Source organism: Oculina patagonica, chromosome 3, assembly GCF_052425735.1.
Source record: "Oculina patagonica isolate OP01 chromosome 3, crgOcupat, whole genome shotgun sequence".
NCBI classification, from domain to species: Eukaryota; Metazoa; Cnidaria; class Anthozoa; order Scleractinia; family Oculinidae; genus Oculina; species Oculina patagonica.
In genome coordinates, this window is record NC_135760.1 from 26,801,453 (window position 1) to 26,826,765 (window position 25,313).

The window sequence follows — 25,313 nt, forward strand, 5'->3', positions numbered from 1 at the left end:
TTGCAGGTTGGAAGCTAAAGAATCGCTTTTTGAGTTTGAGTGAGTCTACTTAGCACTTCGGTTAGCCATAGCACTCCGGTTAGCCTAAAGCCTGCAAGCCCTTGCTTGCAGTTAAAGGTTTATTTGACTTTACCTCGAATAAACAGGCCGCGTCAACTTTCAACCTGCAACCAGCAAAAAATACCTGCCGTGGACGAAGGGCCAATCTGCGAAGAAAAAGTTGCATATAAAAACCCCTCAGGCACCCTGAGTAGATAAGCAGGTGTGGACGTGGCTTGGCGTGCGAGTTGGCAAACAAAGGAGGATTTAGAATACTTTTGCCTTAACATCATGGATGCTCCTTTGACCCCCGAACTGAAAGCTGAGCTGAAGAGAATTGCCGAGGCCATTGTGGTACCCGGCAAGGGTATTTTGGCTGCAGATCAAAGCACTGGAACTATGGGCAAACGACTCGCTGGTATCGGAGTAGAGAACACCGAAGAAAATCGCCGCAGCTATCGGCAGCTTCTGTTCACGTCCGGAGCAGAAATGTCTAGGAGCATAAGCGGTGTCATCCTCTTTCATGAAGCTCTTTATCAAAAGGCAGACGATGGAACACCTTTTGTGAAGATTCTGAAGGACAACGGAATAATCCCGGGAATCGAGGTGGACAAAGGTGTTGTACCCCTCGCAGGATCCATCGGCGAAGGCACAACTCAAGGACTTGATGGCCTGTCCGAAAGATGCGCTCAGTACAAAAAAGACGGCTGCGACTTTGCAAAATGGCGCTGTGTGCTCAAAATTTCTGATCATACACCCTCGGAGTTGGCTATGAAAGAAAACGCCACTGGTCTCGCTCGCTATGCTAGCATTTGCCAACAGAATGGTCTCGTTCCAATCGTTGAGCCCGAAGTTTTGTGCGATGGTGATCATACTTTAGGGCGATGCCAGACTGTCACGGAAGCCGTGCTGTCAGCTACTTACAAAGCCTTGGTTGACCACCATATTTATCTCGAAGGCACACTTCTGAAGCCTAACATGGTCTTGGCTGGTAAGCGAAAAATTGAAGTTTAACCTGCACTTTTTACGATTTATTGTTATTTTTGGTTACAGAAAGAGTTGTTTGGATTCCATATTGGACACCGTCATTATCACAATAAAAGCAATAAATGGTTTTGTTTTGCTATAAATAAAGATCTTTGATATACCGACCTCCTGTGCGTTTGTTGAAACTTTTAAACCGTGTACAACGTAAATTTAGAATTTTTGGTTTGTGAAAAGTCTATGAAACATTTTTTTATCAAATATATTCAATTTTAAGATATTTTCAATTTATGTAAATTGGCAACGTGTCCATGCATAATTTCAGCGAACATGTTGTTGTCCTTGGAAACCAGTACGATTGTATGATAAGGTACAGCAATTTTATTGAACCCACTAAAAACAAACCAGCTTTAAAATACACCAAGATTCGATTCTTTGAAAGTAGAAAAAAATCTTAGACAATCAAGAACATTTGATGGAAAGTGGTGTGGATTTGATTTTTTTAACCATAACACCGAAGAAAACCGATAAATGGATGAAGACCCTAGCAAGAAGACTTCCCCACTCGAAATTACCATTGCTGACATGTGGTAAATTTACAAATTTCAGCTTCGCCGATCTCGTCTCCTCGTACGTATTTTGTCCAAAAATCGATATCTCTATAAGATAGGAGCACTAAGAAACACGATAAGAAAAAAAATCGAGGAAAACAAAATCCTTAACTTTGCCTGAGGTCAGATATGGCTGTTAAATTGCCTCTTAATTTAGATACACCTAAGTATCAATCCGTGTTGAGCCTAAGAAAATAAACTGTACTTATATTGAACGTTTTTTTTTTCTTCTAAATTTTGATTGAAGATTTTACCTTCATCTACAGTAGTTCTTTAATTGAATACCACAAGAGTCATAGGGCTTGAAGTAAGATCCATATAATGTTGCCAGTATTAATCATAACTATAACACAATCCTCGAAACTGATTGGTTCTTGACTTACTGACTTAGTTCCTAGTTCTCCTCTGGGAAAATATGGCCATTATCTCGTTTTCTCTACTCTGCTTTATCTCTTGTAGCGGTGGCAGCTTTTGTCTTGGTGGCAAAACCCAACTTCTGTCTTTCTCCCACTACAGTCCTCCTCCAAGTCTCCTTTGGCCGCCCCCTGCTCCTCTTTTCCTCTGGTGCCCAGAGGAGCAATGTGCGGATTCTGTTGCTCTGGTGCCCAGAGCAATGTGCGGATTCTGTTGGTGATCCATCCGCAATACATTCCCTATCCAGCGCCACCTCTGTCTCCTTATCTGCTCACTGATAGTGCAAGTCCTAGCTCGTCTCCTCACCTTTTCGTCACCCTCACTGGCCAGTATATTGTGTAGAAATGTGTCCAGTTTTGGTTCATCTCTCTTGGTACTTTTCAAGTCTCGCATATGTAAAGTAGTAATGCCATGACGCTGGACTTGAAAATCATGATCTTTGTGTTTTTGCTTAGTTGACCTTCTTTCCAGATGTTGACCAGCTCTCCTAGGCGGCTCTTGATGATGCTCTTCTAGGTAGTCAACGCTGTTCAAGTCTTCTACTTCTTGCCCATCAACTACGACTGCGTTGTTGCTGTTTACACTGATTCTTGTTGTTTACATTGATACCTAAATTTGGTTTTCTTGGCGCTGATTTTCAATCCGGTTCCTTTCCCGTTTCTATTCGGGCGATCAATCTTCTTCTGAATATGTGCGAATGTGCTTGAGATGAGAGCCATGTTGTCTGCGAAGCCTAAGTCTCCTAGTATAGTCGTCATGTTTCACCTGATGCACTGTCCTCTTCATTACCCAGTCGATCACCAAAAAAATTGAACCGTGATATATTGAATCTTTGCTTGACACCTGACTTTACCTCGAACAAGTCTGTTCTTCCATCGCCATCCACCATTGCACTTGTGCAGTTAGTGTACATCACTTACACCATTCTCGCGATCTAAGGTGGTACTCCATAGCATATCATGATCTCCAGAGAATGTCTCTGTGTATGCTGTCGAAGGCCTTTTCGTAGTTTACGAAACACAGTTAACGGCTAGAGTAGCATTAACTACCTGCTCAACGATGTTCCTGATGTTCCTAAATCCAACTTGTTCCCTTCTCAAGTCAGCCTCTGTCCCTGCAGCAATCCTTTTGATCAGAACTCTATCCATCCCTTATCTAAAGTGGAAATAGGGTGATACCCCTCCAGTTTCCGGAGCTCGTCATGCTCAGTGACTCTTTCTTGAAAAGGTTGACGATGAGACCTTTGGATCACTGCTCTTGAACACTTTCTTCCTCCATCAGTTGTGTTGAATAGCTCATACAGGACACTTACTGTAGTGTCGGTATCAGCCTTCAGAGGGTCTGCCGTAATGCTATCTGTACCTGGGCGCCTTGTCGCTTTTTGTGTCCCCAGGGCGGTCTTAGGGCGCTTTTCATTTGCTAGAACTGGCCGGGCGGTCCAGTGGTTCTTAATGAGATTTTCTCACAAATCCACCATAACAATATATAATGTCCTGACTGATCGATTTGACAAGAAACATCCGACTAACGACGGAATTCTGTACTCGAATATACCGGTCTGGGCGGCCAGTTCTGACAAATGAAAAGCGCCCTTAGTGTCATCTTTTGGTATTTCTTCTGTATTAATCCTGTCATTCATCTCATCTGTCATCTTCACCTCTGCAGTTACTTCGGGCACTGGCCTGTTCGGAACCTTCAAAAAGTTTTTTCGCCCGGCAAGCTTTGACCTTGTCTTCTTCGGCCAATAGCCTTGTTTCGTCTTTGCTCTTCACCATCCCTTCCTTATTGGTCCTTTATAACAGAACCTCCTAGTTGCTACATATACTCGCTTCATCTGGCCCTGACGTGCAGCGTCTTCAGCTTCTTGCGCGATGCTGTTTGTCCAGTCTCTCTTATCCTTTCGGAGACTCCTCTTTACCTCCTTATCCTTCCCTCTGTACTCATATCGGTCTTTCTTCTTCAGCCTTTCTGATCTTGCATCGTCTATCTTCTTCTTTAGTCTTCTCCTCTCCTTGATCCTTCTCCAACTTTCCGTGCTGATCCAGGCAGCTCTGACACTTCTTCTTCCTGCGCCCCAGTACATTCAATGCTGTTTCGGTGTAGGCGGTATTGATCTTCTGCCACCTTTGCTCTACGTAACGTTTGCGGCTAGGTCAGGCTGCTCACTGTTCTGGTGGTCATCCGTGTCCGACCGTGTCGTTCTGACCAGGATGCTGAATCTTTTCCTCGACTCAGCTTGCTCTCTTCATACCTGACAGTTATCTCTTGTTTCTTGTCTGTGCTGCTTAAACTGAGTTTGGCCATAGGTGTGACATCGGTTCCTCTGTCGGGGCCCTCGTGTCTTGAAGTGAGCTCTTAAACTGGGACCTGACTGCCACGTGGTCGATCTGGCGATCTGCTTTCGGTGCTGACTGTCTGGAATGTCCATGTGTACTTGTGCACATCCTTATGAGGAAACATGGTTAATGTTATAAGTGAGGCTATTGGATGCCAAAAAGGTCACAAAGCGATCTCCACTGTCATTTCTCTAACAATTTGAGTGTATTTTCGAAGGATGCTGCTTTCGCCCTCCTGTCTCTCTCCCACCTTGGTATTCCAGTTTCCCATTACGAAGTGACGATGGATGGTCAACAGGCTCCGCTTTGTCTAAATTTATTCCTCAAATTTGTTATAATACTTATGATTAATTGGTACCTTATTGTTACTTATTTTCGCGGGAACTTAATTTCGCGAAAATGAAACGAGCATATTTCGCGGGACTTTATTTTCGCGATTGTTTAAAAATCGCGAAAATTAAGTCCCGCGAAAATAAGTAACAATAAGGTAATAGGACTTCGTGTTGTTCAGTTTGTTTGTAATCATACTCGTGGTTAAGGCAAATCGGACTCCCGCGTAATCACTTGTATGATTACAGACCGAATTGGACTCCACTCAGTCCTATTAGGTCCTATTTCCAGTTTTTTAACTTTTAATGAACTTTTGTTTTATATTTTTGTCCTCTAGTTTTGATGTTGACTGTCACAAATTCTGCAAAACATTATGAATAAAAATACTTTTATACAAAGAGAAATTAAACCCTCAATCAACTTTTAATCCTGGTTAGTATTTCAGCTCTCAAAAACCTGGCCCAATACGTTAGCATGTCCTTAATTTCTTCTTTGTCAGGCCAAAGTTGTCCTACTAAGTACACACCAGAACAGAATGCTGAGGCCACTGTTACTGCATTACAGCGTACTGTACCAGCTGCTGTGCCTGGAATTGTGTTTCTGTCTGGAGGACAGTCTGAGGAAGAAGCTTCCATCAACTTGAATGCTATCAACAAATATCCAGGTAAATGCAAATGTGCTTTATTTTCATCTTTTGTGGTTGATTATAAGGGGTTTCCATGGTTATGGCATCAGGGATTGACAACAGCAATAACACTTACGTACAAGTATTACATATGTTAGTTCAAAAACGACTTACAGTACTATTCAAACTAAACGTAATGCAATCGTAGCTTGAAATATCGGTCATCTTCCATCCTCAGCTGAAGGTTAGGGACTGCTGCGCTGTATCTGACAATTTTTGTGTATTTATTTGGTCCGGGAAAGTGTATCTTTTTAATGGAAAAGTCGGGACATTTTGAAAACTGATATTTCTGTGGCAACCACGAGAGTGTGTCTACTGCTAGAGATACTGCTAGAAACACTCAAAGTGTTCATAGTTTCGTGGGTTTCTGATAGTTACATTTATATGCAGTGCTGAATTTTTTCTTATCTTGCTGTTATGCAGGCAAGAAGCCATGGAGCCTAACATTTTCATTTGGTCGTGCTCTTCAAGCAAGTGTGTTGAAGGCCTGGAATGGAAAAACAGATCAAGTGAAAGCTGGGCAGGCGGAGTTCCTAAAGCGTGCTGCCGCTAATGGAGCAGCTTCCAAAGGGCAGTTAAATGGAAGCTTTAGTGTCGCTGGAGGGCAAAGCCTGTTTGTCGCCAATTAGTAGTTATAAAACATCTCTGACAGTACTCAGGTGACTGATGTAGTAGTGCACAGTGATGTAAAACAAATGAGGGGAACTTGCTAGGTGTCTTTCTTTTAAAACATTGTTAAACAAAAAAATAATGTAGGGTTACTTAGAAAATAATTCAGAAACAGGAAAGTGTCTTTTTCACTGACTCTAGTTTCTGTATAGGTGTAGGTAATAGTTAAGATGTAAGAACCTTAAATTCCTTGAAAGGTTCGCTAAGACGAAACGAAAAACTGAAAATGTGTGAAATAAAACACCAGACGAAGTGAAATATTTACGACTTGTGATTGTTTTTTTTTTTTTTTTGCGAGAGAATCTCCGTTAAAGCTTTTACTTATTTTATGCTGTGCATGAGTTTACTAACATCATAAAATTGAGACACTACTTGTCAAACCGATGCCAAATGAGTAGTGTGTTGGAGTCTGTCAGGCTCCATGCGTTCTTGTGCAAGACACTTGTCTCTTGGAATGTCTCACTACTCTCACTCGGATCAGAACTTGGCATTTGTGATTCTCCAGTGGTGCAAATGCTCTTCGTCTGAGCTTAAAGCAGCCACAAGTTGTTTGTCAGTTGTGCGCCATACGGTCTTGACTTCCTCTCAGTTCAGTTTACTCTACAATGCATAGTTTACCAAGTGTGTAAAGTTTTACTCTATAACAAGAATACCCTCTTCCATAAGTTGATATCTTTGGGACTGTGGTCTAGTGTCTCAGAGAAGTGTCCATTTAAGGTTGGTGGCGTGAGGAGAACTCAAAACCAGTGAGCTTTCGAATGGCTTTAAAATACAAGACAGTATAGAACTTGTCACTTCAGCCGCTTTGAGCACTGCAGTCTTCTGGGAGGCTTTAGGTATCCACCATGACCTATGATTGGTAGTTCTCACTGGTTACCCAAAAATACCAGAAATCCTTGTGCCAAAAGCTCAGTGGAAGTCATCGTCACTGTAAGTTTTTTTGCTCGTTATTTTCACGCTCAGTGTTCTTGTTTGCGCACTTGCTACTCTTGGTTCTTCATAATTGAAAGAAAAAACGCTGTTGGCAGACTGTCTAACCTCTCTCGTCCACAGAGGCGTTGGGAGAATCTGTTGAGCTAACTGAGTACAGCCGCAAGAAAACGGAGAGTGCTGGCTCTCTCGTCACCTGCACCTGCACTTACCTCGCGCAGCGGGTTTCAAGCGTCCCAACACGGAGCCTCTTATTCTCTTTAAAGTTTCAGTCATGCATCATTTGTCTATCAAAGTAGACCTTGGGAAAGTTGTCCACATCGGATTATGAAGTACCCACTGATGGGAGGTTTCCCAGGACATGACTGAGAGGCCTGAGTTGACCATTGGCAAATGCATAGGCTACAGTTAATATGTAAATCGTCCAGTTTACTTTAGTTTTCAAATATATACAAGGCTTTGCACTTGTTTTCCTCGCCTCTTCCAACCCCTTTTGCATCTAATGTGACCAAGCAAAAAGTCAGTAATGCATGTGGCAGTCATGACATCAATCAGCAATCATAAAAACTTAGGATTGGAGAGATCATCATACCTTTAAGGACGCATTCTTTTTTGGGATTTTGGGATGATCCAGAACAGGATCGATGATCCAAGATCATTCAGATCAAGGGGCATCAAAGGAACCAATGAATCCTTGCCCAGAGTGGATTCACGGGGTTCATTTGATGCACAATGATCTGAGTGATCTTGGATCATTCATCATCAATCGGATCATCCCAAAGGAAAGCACCATTAGCTGTTAAATCTTGAATGAGCACTGTTGAATCTATTTTGGTACCTTTTAGGCCGGGTAGTTTATCAAGCTGCAAAAAACATGTTACCTAGGAGAATGACTTGCAGAAAAAATTGGTCACCTCATCAAGTAAAATTTTATCCACCCCTCCCCCCAACACAAGGAGCCCATACATCCTGCTTGTGTAACCTTGTGCATGTTTATTTTCACGGACATAGTAATTGTAATTGACTCAGAAATTGTTGAATAGCAAAAATACAAGTGAATTGTACTGAAAAAGGTAAATTCGCCTAAAATACTGTTGTGCACTACTGTTGTTATGGTATGTCTTAGCCATTTGAAGAATTTTGCATTTGCTGTTGACTTCTCTCCTTAGATATTTGAAAACAGCAAATACAAAATTCTTTTTCTGAGTTTTATTAGTTGGCTTACAAAACACATGGAAGGAAAAACAACAATCACTGAGTTAATTTTATTTAGTTTTGGTTTTACATTTTTTTATCTATAAAATTCAACGTAGCAAGCTAGCCTACCACTATACTACACAATATTTTCTTTATATTAAAAACGTTTTCCATCTTTGTAAGATTTGGTGTAGTCACCTTAACTTGCTAAGGTTTTGCCATTAAAGCTGCAGTGGGTTCTTGCAATGTCATGGAAAAAGATCAAAGACCTGCAAGGAATAATGTAAATTATAAAAAAATAGAATAGTAACTTTATTCAACAAAGGAGGAAGTTCAAAAGAAAACTTAAACCTTTACGAGGCTCAGATTGTGGTAAGCATCAAAATAAACTTGTAAATGAGCAAAATAGGTAGGTTGAGCAAGTATAGTCATCTGCTTTCAAATTGTCGTTAGCAATTGTCTTAAGCAGTTATCCTTAGGGAAATTATGGCTTAATGAGCACTTAAATATATGCAGGTTGACAATTTAACACAGGTTGCCAACTGCAAATATGAATTTTGCATGCGTGAAGCCCCAAACAGAATGACTATTGGTCATAGTAAGACTGGTTTATATGTCTCTCTTGATCATTTGTAAAAATGATTTATGGCTTTCAAAAACTAATAGCCATACTTAATGTACACTTGTATGGTTTCCTTTTGTAAAGTGGTCAATGACACTGCAGAGGCCATGGAAAACAATAAAAAGATGTTTGAAACTTTGTAAAAGAAGACTACTGCTAAAGAGAGGGCGAATTGATGGTTAATAAAGGGAGAAATGTTAAAGACTTTTAGAAGTGGCTGTTTAATTGAGCCACTTGTATATACAGGTTCTCCACAATACAGGTTTGGCCGTAGTAACGTTAATGCCACAACACTTTTACAGTAACCAGTGGGGGATCCAGACCTTTAGGTAAGGGGGGTTCATCCAGGCCATGAAAGAAGGGGGCCCACTCTGGAAAATAATGATTTTTTCTCAGCTCTTTGGCCTTAGTTTGACCTAAAAATAAGGTGGAGATCCAGGCCCCCAGGCCCCTCCCCTAGATCCGCCACTGGTAAGAAACAAAATTTGCAAGTCCATTAGCAGTCTTCACCTAGCACTAAGTCCTACAGGCTTCCTTTCTTATTTAAAGTGTACTTTTTTCTGTTTTAAAGTCATTTAGTTATACTTGTATCATCATTATATATATATTTTTAGTTGATTTTGTTATAAGTTTAGATCACTGCCATCAAGTTAACACTGTCTATTGCTTTTGTTAAGTATTAATGCTGCTTGCCATAGCAAAATCTCAGAAGGTTAGTAGCTACCTGTTACTTGGGATGTTGAAATGTTTCTGAATGTGCTCAGCTATGGCTTTAGTATAAGAGTTGTTTTCCTCTGGTCCAAGGCACCCTGCTGAATACAGATGAACAATACCGGCTGGTTCGTCTGTCCCTCCAAATGTCAATCTGGCACCAGCATTGACATTAACTCCAACCACCTGTGCAGAACAAGTTATAATTAAAAGTACAATAAAACAAACAAACTACACCATATTGTACTTATCAAAAATTCACGTTAATTTAAGTCCCGTTAATTTTTGTTAACGTTAATTTCTGCGCCGTTAATTAAGTGGAGCGTTAATTTCCACGACCTTAATTTTCATTATTTTGGCCCCATTTTTCAATACAGTCCAGACGTTCTAATCTCCTGGGAAAAACCATTATTTCTTCAGGGTGGACGCTCGAAACGGTCAGATTTCTTCGCTCAACCCATACGTTTAGGTTTAGTACCACGAACATTGTTTCCGTCTCGGATTTTACACATAGTGTTGAAATAAACTTGTTCCTGTTGTCTCAAGAAGTGTTTTTCTTTGTGTACGTCACGTTAATTTCCTTCATTTTGAAATGTTGCTCTCTCTTTCGCGTTAATTTCATTTATTGGGAAGTAATATTTCCTTCGATTCACGTTAATTTAAGTCGCGTTAATTTCAAATACCTTAATTTACACAAGCGTTAATTTCCTATAATAAGGTAATGAGGCTAGCTCCATATACTGGAAAATTTGATGCTAGTCAGTGGTCTCAAATGAAAGGATTTCACAATCAATTCATTCACTAGGATTGTTCATGGTACTTGGGTCATTCCATGATTCTACCTCTGTTTTCGTAATGGTATGCTTCTCTGTTTATCGAAAATCATTTAAGTATGAATTCATTGTCAATAAAGTATTAAATACAGGAAACTTGTGACAGATTACACGGAAAGCAAGAGTATTAAAAGTTTCCTTTGTTTTTTGTAGTCTTTCCTTTTGTTTTTAAAATCCGAAAAGGTTGGGGAATTTGAGGTTCTGTGAAGCCTTTACCGGTGAGGCATTTAACCGTCTAAACTGCCAACAGTCAAATGAACATGGATTTGCCCAGTGGGGGGAGGGGGGGGGGGAGGGCAGTTAAGGAATTGCCTGATATATTAACTCTCTTTATAATACTAGTGCTTCTCTCCACCACCAGCAGAAACTGTAGTTACAGATAAACTCTGGCCTGAAATGGTTCTGAAAATCCCAGAAGGAGAGTTTTCCAATTCAAACTGAACTTCAGCCATATCATGCTGCCTCCACCCCGCAGCCCGCCCCCGCCCCTCCCACCTGCTTAAAATGATTTTGTTTTGTTTCCATCGATCGGAGTTGTTAACAACTAATATAATAAGTTTAACTTGCTACATTCTAAATTTCATGTTTGAACCTGTTGAGGAGAAATTAAGCTTACATACACTCAGAAGATTGTTCTTGACAAAAACCCAACCATGCAGAAACTGGCCCCTGTCTATCCCCTCGACCGTCCTGGTCAACGTTGAACAAATTCATTTGACTGATTTGAACACTTACGAAGTTTGGTTTTCCTAGAAGCTTTGCAATCAAGTCCGTCGTTTCCTTATGAAAGTCGGCAGGCACTTCTTTGACGTTAGTTGTCAAATCAAAAGAAGGCATCTTTGAAGAAAGGTTCCCTCGAACGAACAAACTTGTGAACGTGCTGTCTTCCACGAAAGAGAGAGTCAAATTCGTTGTGTAAGATGTCTTGAAATGTCCCAGCCACTTCGGCAGGTCGCATGCCCCCCCCCCCCACCCCCCCCCCCCCCTGGAAATTTCCTTTCTTCTCTGTCTTATTTGTATTTCTTCTTCTACTGAGAAAGAAGAAGAGAAAGAAGAAGAAATGAAACCTTATTTACGATCATGGGAGCTTGTTGCCTGGGCTTGTTGCCGACTTGATATCAACAACTTACAGACTGTACCGCAGATCCCTGGGATGGGTGGTGCAGGGGAGAGAGAGAGCGAGGTGGGGCCCGGGATGGGTATGATCATAACGCTTTCAGAAAAGCAAGCGGTGTTACAATGTATAGCATAAGCATTTTTTGATGGAATCCACCAGGAAGTCGAGTAATATTTATTTCAGTTGAACAAAAATTAAGTACCAGAATAATCTAAATCGTATTACGTTATTTCGGCTACCCTTAGGGGTATCAAATGGTCTTTGCGAGCATTTGCGAGCATGCGAGCACAGCGTTTTTCTGTGCGAACACGAGCATTGACAAAAAATTAGCCTTGCGAGCAATGAGCACTTTTCAAAAACCTACCTCCACAAAAAAACGAGCATGCGAGCACTTGTAAAAATGTGCGAGCACGAGCAAACGAGCACACACTAAAATTTTGCGAGCATTGCGAGCACTGCGACATTTTGAGGAACCATTCTTGACTCCTACCCTTAATAAAAGGTAAAGATGTACCGGTAAGTATAAATTATCCGTGAAAGCACCAACAACAATCCCCGTATCAGAGTCTGAAAAAATGAATTTCACAAGCTATAGGCTAAATCTCACGTGTAGCCATTTTGTAAAATCGTCTTTAAAAAAGCGATTCAGTGGGATTCAGTGGGACTTTGAAATTGGTTTTCGATGTTTGGTGTTACTAGAAAAGATTTCTTTTGATAAGATATTTGAAGCAGTGACACAAAAACTTGCAATAAGGTGAAAATAATTTTGGCACATAATTTTGTCCAATAACTACTCGAAGTCCTGGCGGATTCGATCTTAAATGGATTTTCAGATAATAAAACGACTAAACATTCGTTTGGGCCAACCATAAACCAGGTGTTCGCATTATATCAACTGGCCTCAGATAAGAACTCGTGTTTGGTTACAAGGAATGGTTCTTCTGCTTGACAAACTATTGAACAGCCACGCGATGTGTAAACTCAGATCCCTACCATAAACAAGATCAGAAACGTGGAAAGCTTTGAGAATGGGCCGGAGAGGAGGGGTGGGGGCATCTTTTATGGTATGATTTTATGCTTTTTGTAAAAAAAATTCCACACTAAAATACATTGCCCTTCTGACAATTCGTGCGTACGGGCATGTCACTCTACTGGACAAAGTCTCGTAGATCATTATTTCCGGTCAGGAGCCTGATCCGGTATATAAAAAAAAATTCTTCCGCTAGCTAGGAAATCCGTGCAGTTACCTCGTTAATTTATCACCCTTCCTACTCCTCCGTCTGGAAAATCGTGATTCAAGGTGCGAGGCCAGTCGTGGTCTGCGACAGGATCGGAGCACACGTGGAGTACTGATTACGCACATTATAAAAACACATTGCCCTTCTGACACTACGTGTGGACGGGCACTCCAGATCCAATGAAGTCCCGTCGATAATTATATCCGGTATAAATTCTTCTGCTGGGAAATTCGTGCAGGAAACTTGTTAATCTGAGAGCAGCCGTAGCTTCCTCCTCCTTCTGTAAAATCGTGATGTGAGGTCGGACACTAGCCTCCTACGCAGACGCTCTTTGTGCTCGTCACGGAGGTCAGATTACGTGACTAACACAAGGAAGCTTTTGCGAGACCAGTCGTGGTCTGCAACAGGAGAGTGTGATTATGCAGTTTTCGCGCGCGCAGGTGACATGTAAAGTTTGTTCTTGATCTTTCATATTTTGCATGCTGACATTGCAGTACTGAGTGGTCATAAATACGGCGTGATATTGTGCAAGATACAACAGAAAAGTATACTTAAGATTCTCGTGATACCACTCTTGACGCATTTCCGTTTGTATATCCACTTGAAAACTGCGGACATTGGCGGGGTCCTGATAAACATTGATATTTTTCATGTTTTACAAGAACCAAAAGATTAATTTCGTAGATACAAACTGAAAATGATTTTTATGTACAAGATTTGTACTTAGTTAAAAAAAGATTAGCTAAAGAAACTGATCTGGGAAGTAATTTATGAGGTTTTTATCATACTTATCTAAATACAAACAAAGTTGTATCGGATAAGAGTAAAGTGGTCATCAAAAGCACGCAAAGTAAACAAATTTAGATCATTTTCGCATTAACATGCATACGCCCAACCGAAATGATTGACACATCGGATGTGGGCATTGAAGAGTTTTATAAAAGATACAAAAAGATGCGTGCATGCATAATCACTTAATGTAAAACCCGATTTCACCGAGTTGTAGCTTGGACAAATAATTTGGAATGAATCACCGAAAAGACATTTACGTCGAAAGGTTGGGTTTGATTCCCCTTTCTGAAGAAGGCGGCTACTTTGGGGAAACACATCGGTCACCTGAAACGATTGAACTTGAAGAACGAGAAGGAAACAAGCGAAATTTATTCACAACGATTTACTACCTGATCGCGCCTGAACTGGGAGGCAAAAACTATTTTAACCGCAACAAGAGTGACATTACACATTATTTTCACGACGGATGGCCGGCTAAATATGTTTATATCACATCAGAGGGCAAAGTTGAAGAGTTTATCTTGGGTAGAGACATATTAAAAGGCCATGTTCTTCAGCGGAGGGTTCCCGGTGGATGTTTGAAGGCGGCGAAAATTCTCGTCGACGAATCTGAAGAATATGCAAATGGGGGGGGGGGGGGGGTTTCCCGGCGAAATACCTTTCACGTTGATTTCAGAACAAATGTCTCCCGGCTTTGATTACAGAGATCGTTACGTGCCGGTTGCTTCTGAAGTCAGGTCTATGTATCCGAAATTATGGCCAGAGTTGGAGGAGTACAGTGCGCCGGACGAACACAATTGAATTTTAAAAGTATTAAAAATATTTTACATTGTAATTCCTGTATTTCAACTACATTCATGCATTTTTCTTGGACACTTGATCGCGTGGACTTGGACGCGTGTGATAGGTCAGAGCAAGAGTGCTGAAGAGACTGAAGAGTTTAGACCGATCTTTTTTGTGAGCTTATGTTTTAGTGACATTGCAGTACTTAGTTTGACCTTAGAACGGAAAAGTACTGAATGACCCTGATAAAAGTACAGGGGGTAGGTAATATTTATTTCATTCATAGCGAGCATTATATATTTAAAAGCTAGAATTCTTGTTTTTCATCACACATATCGAACCACTCATCTCGATTATCACTCAACAACATTATCATACATGTAACTCTATTATTACCAGTAAGGCTTCTGTCTTATCTTGAAGAATGCTTCTGTAATGCCCAGAATCTATACTGCAATACTTTAGTAAATGACGCGAGGTGCGTATTTGTAACTGCAACAGTTATTTTTTTAATCTCTAAAGATAAGGCTCAAAACCAAAATTTGTGACTCTCCTGTTAAACATAAACGAGTTTTAATTTGTTGGTTATCCCAGTCTCCCCTGTGTTGGCCCTGCATGTGTAAGTCCTGTGTCAAGTCTGTGTTCGTATTAACTGATCACCTCTATAAATGATCGAGACAACAGAAACTCAAGGAGCCAGTTTCAGTTCAGATGATTGATATTGGCGCGTTTTCTGTACAATCTCTGCCCAATGTGAACTGAAATAAATGCTATAATATAATTAATATGCAGAAAAGAGTAAGTCAGCTCAATCTTTGCTTATGTGAACCGCCAGAACAACCTATGATAGTTCAACAAAGTGCTTTGATCTCACATCGGCTCTTATTCCCGGAAGGAGTGGGGGAGGGGGGGGGGGTGTATTTGAAGGGGTTACTCAAGCAATTCTCAAGCAAAACGTTTATAGAAAGGAGCAGTATTGGTAATGTTGGTATGAGAAAAGGACACCTCGTCCCCTTGTCCTTTCTCTTCACTTTGAAGGAAAAAGCTTTTTGTGGACAAGGTTGCAGAAAAGGGTAACATTTTTCATAATAAGGCAGGGACCGCGGAGAGGGAGGGGCTGGGGGCTTTAGACCTTCCACTTTTTTATAGTAAGATTTCCAGTTATAATCGAAAAATGTTAGTCTTCTTCAGGATCATGCCCTTTATTAAAAACTGGCTTTTTAAGGGCGAGTGAACATCTCATGAATTTCTTGAGCTAGCGGGCTAAAGTCTTTGCGCGTTACGTCATAATGCAAATGGTCTATTGTGCCTGGCGAGGTAGTAATACGGCGGTCGTAGCTTCCTACTCCTCCGTCTGGAAAATCGTGATTCAAGATGCGAGGTCAGTCGTGGTCTGCGACAGGATCGGAGAACACGTGGAGTACTGATTACGCACATTATTGAAATACATTGCCCTTCTGACTGACACTACGTGCGGACGGGCACTCCAGATCCAATGAAGTCCCGTCGATCATTATATCCGGTACAAATTCTTCCGCTGGGAAATTCGTGCAAAAAACTTGTTAATCTGAAAGCAGCCGTAGCTTCCTCCTCCTTCTGTAAAATCATGATGTGAGGTCGGACACTTGCCTCCTACGCTAGCCTGAAATCAAGCCCTCCCTCCCTACTACTCTCTCGTCTTTGCAAGGGAAAAAAACGCCTGATCGTCACGGAGGAGAGAATACGTGACTACTAAGCACAAAGAGGCTAGTGCGAGACCAGTCGTGATCTGCAACAGTAGCGCGCGTGGGGTACTGATTACGCACAGTTTTCTCGCGCGCAACCTGTAACTCGTGTGACAATCAGACATGCCTGCGTAGCAAGCGTTCCCTTACGTACGGGAACGCTCAGGCGTTACCCAGACCGGTTCCGTGTTAAGTTTGTTCTTGATATTTCATGCATGCATGCTGACATTGCAGTACTGAGTGGTCATGAATACGGCGTGTTACTGTGCAAGATATGACAGAATTTTTTCTCGTGATACCACTCTTGACGCATTTCCGTTCGTATATACCTGATTGAAGAAACGTTGACCCGTGAAAAGCATAAACCATGAACGATGCGACCCAAATGTTTACTGGGAAATCGGAAAAAAATCGTCCCCATCTGTGACAGAATAAGCATTATGATATGACAGGTTGCATAAATCATGCTCTTTATGTCCCAAAAGAATAAAACATCTTGATTTTCAATAAATGGAATATTTCTTAGCGCACCAATGTTGCCTTCTCGGAATGCCGTTCGGTTTTATCATTCATGGTTTATGCTTTTCACAGAGTCAACCTTTCTTTAATTAGGTATATCCACTTGAAAACTGCGGACATTGGCGGGGTCCTGATAAACATTGATATTTTTCCCGTATTTTTCATGTTTTACAAGAACCAAAAGATAAATTTCGTAGATACAAACTGAAAATGATTTTTTTTTACAAGATTTGTACTTCGTTAAAAAAGATAAGCTAAAGAAACTGACCTGGGAAGTAATTTATGAGGGTTTTATTATACTTATCTAAATACAAACAAAGTTGTATCGGATTAGAGTGAAGTGGTCATCAAAAGCACGCAAAGTAAAAAAAATTTAGATCGTTTTCGAATTAACATGCATACGCCCAACCAAAATGATTGACACATCGGATGTGGGCATTGAAGGGTTTCATAAAAGATACAATCAAAGGCTCTTTGAGCCAACTTATTCGTACCATGTACGTCATGGATTGTTTGTACATGTTTTGCTGCTTACTTGTTTTGAAATGCATGTGTACGTACAATGCAATGTATACCTACAAGCTTCATAAAGTATGCTGGGTGCATGGATCTTCATAATTGTGAACTGAAAATGAGTAGGGTTGGTTAAGTGGTTTGTTGTTGGGTTCCAAGTATTTGTGAATCCGCAAAGATAGCCAACAGGCAGTAGTACGTTTCACTTCTGCTCACTCCAAAGAGTTAACCTGTGCGTATAACCTTATCCTTTTACTTCAGAAGGGTACATCTCTAAAATACCTATACAATACTCCCATTCTAAAACAGAGTATCCAATATTTAAGACATTTGCTGGAACAGGGTGTAATATTTCAATGGCCCAGAAAGTGGGCCATTGAAATAAACTAGATTTCTAGACTAGGGTATTAAAAATTGGGCTATTCTAGAAATACGGATTCATATTGAAGACCTTGGTAACACATACATACCCACCACCTGCCTAAGAAACCCCCCCCCTCCCCCCTGATTAATTTCTTGATAACAGTAGGTGGGGCAGTTTAACAAAGCAGGTGGGCTAGTGATGCATAAAAAGGATTGTGCTACGTATTGATGCTTGTGACAGTGGCCACGATAAAAATTTCACATTCTATGTCTAGCCTCTCCCATAACTTTTCTTATGGTTGAACAACAATAAGAAACAGCTTGTGCAAACAACATCAACTTGTGATGAATAAAATAACATATATTTATTTATAAATAAAATTACATCCATTCAGTGCGAATGAGAGCATATTTAGTTATTTAGCTTTAATTATAAACCTTATGTCTTTGTCCCCTTTGATTTCAAGAATAACTAAATTATATATTAACAACAACACTGAGGATGACAAAGTCAGTATATTACATGTAAGTTCTTTATCATCATTGACTAAATTTCTTTGTCCTCTTTGATCTCAAAAATGCTTGTCGTCATCAACAGCAATAGAATAACATTCCAAGGAATAGAGCAGTCTTGTGAGGATCATAAAACACACAGTTTTTACCTTAATTGGCATTATTGAATTTTAGCAACAGCAACAGGTTCAACAGTAAGGATGACAAAGTATATTTACTTCATCTTCATTGGCTTAATTTGTTTTCCTCTATGAAAATCTCAAAATAAGATTCGTTTAACTAAGAAGACTGTTGGGACTATTAATTAATTTCCTGGACATCTTATTTGACTTTGTTTCGAGATTACATCCCTTGACTTTTCTAAGTGTCTAAACAAGCCATCCAGTTTTCATCTGCAATAATAATGGGAGAAAAAAAATATTGCAATTGATTGTGCAGAGTTGATTCTCAAACTATGAGAACAAAGAACTGCTTGAATTATAATTTAAATTCTATCCGCCCAAGTTCCTTGCCTTGACATATTACTCAAATATTAAAGCTTGCCAAGAATGTTCAGTATTGCTTTCTATAAACATTTTACAACTACTGAAATCCAAGACTCCGACTTCGCATGTCCCTGTCATTGACAAATCAATAAGCAAACCTTACGAGCAATAAGTACAACTTGGACTTGGACTTGGACGCAGGGACCGCGGAGACCATTTTGAAGTGGTAGGGCTAAAAAGCTGGCTAAGACAAGCAAGCATTAGGGGTCACTTTTTCGCCATTTTATCATGTGAAAAGTTTATATCGGAGCTCCCCCGCGCGCCAAAGGCGCGCGCTGAGCGGAATAAGCAAATGATTATCCATCGAGCCGAGAAATTTTGCGGGTCGCCGCTAGCCCTGTACGTACGCACGGATTAGTCCTGGAGATGAGGAGGCTTCTCGCCTGTGGCTAAAGAAAATGAAGGAAATTACAAACAGCATATAAAGCTTGCAGGGCTAGACAAAATGTAGACAACGGGTAAAATTACTCAGCAACACTGCACAGCAAAAGATCTGAGAGGTTTATTATCCAACTGCTCTATTTTTTTCAAGTGTGAGTGTATCGAACCTTGATGCGCCTTTACGTAAAAAAATTGTGGCTATCGTTTTATCATTACACGGTTAAATTTTAATTTTATTGGTCTCTGGTCGCATTTTTCGTACAACGAGCAACTGACGTAATTTTCTATCGACTGGATGATGTGGACATTTCAGTTAGATCTAAACGAAGTTATGTGTGTTTCACGGCTGAGTAGGCTGAATGAAACTGCGAATAAAAAGAGCGACAGAGAGAAACTTTTTGTCATCAGCAAAAAGGAATCTCTAAAAGGTTTTCTTCAAAGACTAAAAAACTTGCGAACTTGAGCAAAATGTATGCTTTCAACTTTTCAAAGCTCGGAGTTCGCAAGGCAATATACTAGTCAAAAACCTACGATTGCAAGCGTAATTTGTCACCTATGATATTAAAATGTAATCAAATGGTATACTCGTGAAATTAGGAAATAATTTCACTTGCATTTTGTCAAAATGGAAATTATAAGCATTTCGACAAAACGCGCGTGAAATTATTTCCTAATTTCACTCGTCGCCATTTCATTACCAATACTAATCGGGCGAGTAATTTCAAAATCGGCCGAGCGCGCAACGCGAGGACGATTTGAAATTACGAGCAATTCAGAGACTTATCGTGCTCGTAATTTCAAATTACGCGGATGGCGTAGGTGTTCAACTACAGTGTAGTGTTTCCGTGGTAGTTGTAGTAAAGTTCGCGGGAAAACACCAATTTTGGCTTGTGATTGGCTAAGGGCAGCCAACGCGAAGGTTGACATCTAGGAGATCTAGGACTTTATTTTGAAGCTGAGCTGCTAAGTTTAACTTAACCGATAACGCTCTTGTCCCTTCGAAATTTGTTAATACAGATACCTGTCAAAAATGTAGATAGCAGGATGATAGCTTTGGAATGAAACTTGACTGAGTTCTTAACCAAGACAGACACATGTTATTCGTGTCCACGTAAGTTAAGAGACTGATGGGCGGTGGTTTTCAAAAAAGTGTAGTGTTTCAAAACTAAACCCCCCCCCCCCCCGAAAAAATATTGAGGTAAAAATTATACCCCCTTCCCAATTCTTGTTTTAAAAACGTACCCCCCCTCCAGATGAAGTCATAATTCTCTCCGTCCTTCCTTAGACAGATTTTTTATTGCATTGCGCATCCTTACTGCGCAGAATTTTACGCGTAGTTAGTACGCGCACCACAGGTGACCCAAGCGCTATATGAGTTTATATTATAATTTATAAAGCTGAAAATTCAATAAAAGTTGACAAAAATAAATTAACTGAAAATAAAGTTTTATTTTTTTATTGTGTTAGTGTGCCGTCACTGCCTTTGTACTTTAGAAGGGGTTTTGAGCGATTTTGAGTGATTTTGAGCGAATGTTTGATATGCCGGTACATCATTATATATATTTTGTCACAATATTTATCACATATATAGCGAGAATTTTAAGCAATAAACCTTGCAAATAGAATTCTATATTTCACATGTGAAAAAAGCGATACGTCCAATCAGCTTCGCGTATAGCTTTCTTCACATGTGAAAAATATAACCAATCAGCATTTAGAGTAGTACGACTCAACCAATCACAGCGCGAGAATTCAAATGGTTTCCAACGAGGTTGAGAAAGCGAGCAGCAAGTTTGCTCTCGACGACAGTTTATGTTTTGAAAACATGGCTACACGTTTTCTTCCTTTACAAAAGTTTGCCTTTTAAGAACTTTATGGAAATGCAAGCCAACAGAAACACGCTATAAGCAAAACCTAAAGAATACAGCAGTGATAAATAATCATTCTTCAAAGGCGAAGTGAAGACAGGCGAAGGCGAAGTGTCGATAAGTGAAAGCGAAGACAAGACTTTCATCGGAACTAACAACACATCCGCGGACTTTCTAAGAATATTCAGGCACTTTTGGGATCGTCTTGGTTAAGTAAACTGCATTTTTAATCTTGATTTACGTGGTAATTATTGTTTAATTAACCGACTCGTTGTGTTGCCACAATTTGTTCACAATTCGCCAGTTAAAGACTGTAATTCGCCAGTAGTTTATTCGCTTGTGGCGAAGTTTCCTCGATGCGACACGAAGTTTTTAACGTAAATGTAACGTAGTGTGTTTATTTAAATAAAGTTTTTGTCTAGGAGAGTTTGTCGCCAGTAATTTTTCTTTTTTATTGAAATAGCGAATTCGCTTGTAAAGCTATGTGCATTTGCAGCTTTGTTTTCTCGCGCCGTTAACTGCAGCTGTTGTATGTCAAAAGTTTTAAACTGAAAAAATCGGCTTTAAATGTTCAATGGTTGAATTCTCGTTATATATATAATAAACAAATTACAGCATAGAAAGTGCTTTGTACGGATTTATATTCACTCGTTGCAAAACTTTGGAAAACTCACTCGTTCGCTACGCTCACTCGTTCGTTTTCCCAAAGTTTTGCAACTCGTGAATATAAATCCGTACGGCGCACTTTCTATGAAGTAATCTATATATACATAATGATGTACCGGCATATCAAACATTCGCTCAAAATCACTCCAAATCGCTCAAAACCCCTTCTAAAATGCAAGGGCAGTGACGGCACACAAACACAATTAAAAAAATAAAACTTTATTTTCAGTTTATTTATTTTTGTCAACTTTTATTGAATTTTCAGCTTTATAATATAAACTCATATAGCGCTTGGGTCACCTGTGCGCGCACATAAACAAAATGGCGCCTTTTTTCTATGCGGCTAAGTCCGCGAGAGAAGTAAATTGTCGCTTTCGCGTAAACGAGTCTGGTGACCTATTAATTTTTTTCTCATATTTTGGGTGTAGCGATCAAATTCGTTCTCTAAAATGAAAACAGATCAATTCTTGTGTTTAAAAAGTAAATTATCGCTAAAAACGTGTACTTTGCTAGTACTCGCAGAGGAATTTTAAAGAAATTATATGGAATATACAAGGTCTTCCCGCTCCTAAACGACCCACTTTTTTATTTCAAAACCTAAGTTCCCTTAAAGTAATAAACCAGCAGGCAAAGTTGGGTTTAAAAATCTATGTTCAGTTCTATTTCAGGGTAATGGCCTTGTTTATCTTTTCTTTCGTTTGTATTATTTTACATTCGTTAAAATATTAAAGTTTAGCTGTTTGTGTCTATGAATGAAATTGTTGTCGTTTTTGAAATTTGATATAGATGTAGGTGGTCTAGTTAGGGTGTTGTTGATACTGACAGCTTGCCTTTTGTCTTCTATTGTGTCTGGCGGGGTAGTAGAAAGGAATTTTTTGTCGCATGCTTGCAGTCAACAAAGATGGCGGATGATGTGGTCCAACTTCGAAATTTTCAAGACGTCGACGATAATCTTCTGTTCTTACCATCGCACATTATAGGGGTTTAAATTTGCAAGAAAAGATTAAACAGAAGAATCAACGGTCGAGAAAAGCAGAAAAAGCGCAGTGTTGCCTCCAAGCTCGTTGAGATGGACAAGTTTCAAACGGACTTTTTGCGCCTTCGGTAATGAAAATATCGCCTATGTTTCAACAGATGTATTGTTTATTAACTGAATAGTCTCCTCTAAAAGAGTTTTTATTGGGCAAATCCTGCCATCAGGCTTATTTAGTTTGTTCATTGTGCTAAGGGTCGCGCAGGACCCTTGCAATCATTTATATGTATTTATTTAAATGTATTTAGAGAGTATGCACGAACTGCGACGATCGACTGAAGCCGACAGAAAACAAAATATTCACGAGAACCCATTTCTTCCCCCGGGGGGAGGAACTCTGTATATTATTAGCATATTTTGCAACCCTCTAGTAGATGAACTGTTTCACTATCAATGTTTTAACCGTCAACAACGATGCCATGATAATTTTATTTACATTTATGAAAGTCTCTTTCTCTTCCCAGTTTTTATTCTAAATCTGGACTAAAATCGTCATACCACCAATCCGTTTACCAGCAAATGATACCCTTTGCTAGACCCAAACTTTTTTATACCCTATCCCAACTAAACTGCTTGAAAACCATACCCTTCACAGGGGCACATACCTATATAGCTATATGTGGGAGTAGTGAATTATCAAATTTATAGCTTGATATTTTTTAATATACCACATGTTGTTGTAAACACATTAATAAAAAAAAAACATGGAAACAAGGATGGAAGACTCTAAGTAGGGACTGAAAAGCTAGGAGGTTTTAAATTATTCTGACTTACTCTCTTTTCCCATCCCGTTTAACCTAACTTATAGTCCTTTTGTTTCCTTTTCAGCCTGCAACCCAAATTGGTGAATCTAGAACAGGCTTTTATGGTAGTCAAGAACCACACATGGAAGTAAGTACATGTACACTTTTAATTCTATATTACCCTGCAAATATTAACAGTTATTCTTTGAAATTGTGGTGAATAGCAGTAGAATAATTATAATTTTCTGAGCCACAAAAGGGCAAGGTAAATATTCTACTGCTATTCACCTCAATTTCAAAGAAAAAAATATTGCTTTAGTACAGTGTATATGCACACGAAGTGATCTCAACAACAAGCAATCTCAAGATTTTCCATTTAAAGATGATTTTATTGACCTCTCAATTCATGTGTGGAAAACATACAGGCGATACTAACTATACGCAATAAACAGTTTGGAAAATCTTTAAACCACAGGCTTACCATCCTATGTTTGTGCAGTCACAGCATACCCATATGAATAGGCAAATTTCCTCACTTATTAAGCTTCCTAAAATCTGTTCTTACAGCTGTGTATTTGAAACAAAATGAAGTGGAAATATTTTTGCATTGTTAAGCATAGGCATACGGGCACCCTCAGACCTGGGGAGGAGAAAAAAAAAAGTTCCTTAGTTACATTCGTGGTGCTACCCAAAGATGTCAATGTACTGTATCCTATTTCTTTGGAAATTTCTTGTTTTTCCACTCTAGACAGTTCTTGTGCCTATGCTGTCACCAGAAAGCAAAACCTATTCCTCTAGAAAAAAAAAAGGTTTGGAGGTGCCCAATTGAAATACTTCCGAAATCATGACTGTTTACCTTATTGTTACTTAATTTCGCGGGACTTAATTTTCGCGATTTTCGTATATCTGCTGTTATACAGGGGCTTTGAGAAGATGGTTGGCTGACTGACTTCATGCATGTTGTAAGGCTTATTGAGAACACTAAGACTGCTCAGGATCTTTGTTAGAAGCTTTGAGGAGCATGTGAATTGAATATGTGGTCACGCCCCTGACTCTCACTTGCCAGGTATAGTAACTGTGTCGGTCCATTGCTTCACTGCTGAAAAAAAAAACACGAAAACGAGTGTTTTACTTAATTAGAGGATGTACAAGCTTTTCCAAAAGTTCAAAAGTGCATGAAATAAAACCGAAACTCACATCTTTGCTGCATCATGTTTGCCTTGCCATGGTTCATACAGCAATTTCTGGTAATCCTGGTTGGGATTCATGTCGACTAGACTGGAGTTAGGAGTTGCAGTGATCAAAGCTGCAAAAAAATAAAAGTACCAAGTAACTCACCAAGTTAGGACTGTATATAGCCAGTACATAGGCATAATTAGGAAATAAATGGAGAAAAACATAACAAAATCTTAACCTGGAGTGAAAGGTAGTGAATGTCGTACTTATTAAAAGCTATAATGCAATTAACTTTGAAATGCAGTAGCAGCTGTTTCCAAAGAAAATTATTCTTGAAAATCTTAATTACGTTAGACTGATCAATGAGACCATAAATTTCTTACAAAAAATAGATTTATATGTCCCATACTAAAACCTTCATCTGCTAAATTTTTTAAGCTCCCAACATACAATAACAAGCTTTTCTAAAGTCTGACGTATGCGTTAATGTCCAAAACCCAGGATACTGATCATTTCTGATGATATTCTGCCAAACTCCCTCGCCTTGGAACACCTTAAGAACTGTAGACGAACATAAGGTCAACCCAGACTAGAGACTGCTTGTTGGTGTTTCAAAAAATTGTGACTAGCTTAACAGCTGCTTGTTTAAGTCAGTTCTCTGTGCACTTCAATCTACAAGCTCCATGGCTTAACAGTACCGAAAAAAGGGGGTGTTTCAATTTAAAGTGTGCTGGGACATCTGGCAACAATTTGGGTTTGCACAAGACTCTATGAACGTATCTGTATCACATGAGAGTAAGCTACGCCAAATTGCAATAAAGTTCACTAGGGTAAAAGCTTAAATAAAAATTAAGTTGACGTCTTGTAAACCAGTCAATTCCTTCACTGAGGGGATGAAATTTGGCTTTTATGTACATGTATGTACAGAATACACTGTAAGTTGTCCTTTTCAGATTCAGAAATGAAACATCAATAGTC

General features: G+C 39.6%; 3 protein-coding genes and 1 long non-coding RNA gene across 11 annotated transcripts in view; 3 read left to right on the forward strand and 1 right to left on the reverse strand.

The window, feature by feature from the left end:
• Positions 1 to 275: 275 nt before the first annotated feature.
• On the forward strand, positions 276 to 6,322 carry LOC144645765 (fructose-bisphosphate aldolase C-like). Its single transcript, XM_078505312.1, has 3 exons — positions 276 to 1,030; positions 5,214 to 5,378; positions 5,823 to 6,322. The coding sequence occupies exons 1-3, from the start codon at positions 331 to 333 to the stop codon at positions 6,026 to 6,028; spliced, it is 1,071 nt and encodes a 356-aa protein (XP_078361438.1). The 5' UTR covers positions 276 to 330; the 3' UTR covers positions 6,029 to 6,322.
• A 1,922-nt stretch (positions 6,323 to 8,244) lies between these two features.
• On the reverse strand, positions 8,245 to 11,268 carry LOC144645766 (macrophage migration inhibitory factor homolog). Its single transcript, XM_078505313.1, has 3 exons — positions 11,097 to 11,268; positions 9,542 to 9,714; positions 8,245 to 8,464 (listed from the first exon to the last, which is right to left on the reverse strand). The coding sequence occupies exons 1-3, from the start codon at positions 11,196 to 11,198 to the stop codon at positions 8,395 to 8,397; spliced, it is 345 nt and encodes a 114-aa protein (XP_078361439.1). The 5' UTR covers positions 11,199 to 11,268; the 3' UTR covers positions 8,245 to 8,394.
• A 2,432-nt stretch (positions 11,269 to 13,700) lies between these two features.
• LOC144645767 (uncharacterized) lies at positions 13,701 to 14,640 on the forward strand. The gene is given in 2 exon segments (XM_078505314.1): positions 13,701 to 14,134; positions 14,136 to 14,640. Coding segments are annotated over 2 exon segments (567 nt in total). The 5' UTR covers positions 13,701 to 13,741; the 3' UTR covers positions 14,310 to 14,640.
• A 7,538-nt stretch (positions 14,641 to 22,178) lies between these two features.
• LOC144647317 (uncharacterized) overlaps positions 22,179 to 25,313 on the forward strand; it is a 22,839-nt gene continuing 19,704 nt past the window's right edge. For 5 of the 8 annotated variants that reach the window (XR_013569569.1, XR_013569570.1, XR_013569571.1 and 2 more), the window contains exons 1-3: positions 22,179 to 22,487; positions 23,245 to 23,307; positions 24,080 to 24,225. This is a non-coding gene — a long non-coding RNA (uncharacterized LOC144647317). The remainder of the gene's footprint in view (positions 22,488 to 23,244; positions 23,308 to 24,079; positions 24,226 to 25,313) is intronic. The other 3 variants (XR_013569567.1, XR_013569568.1, XR_013569566.1) reach the window with 1 other exon arrangement.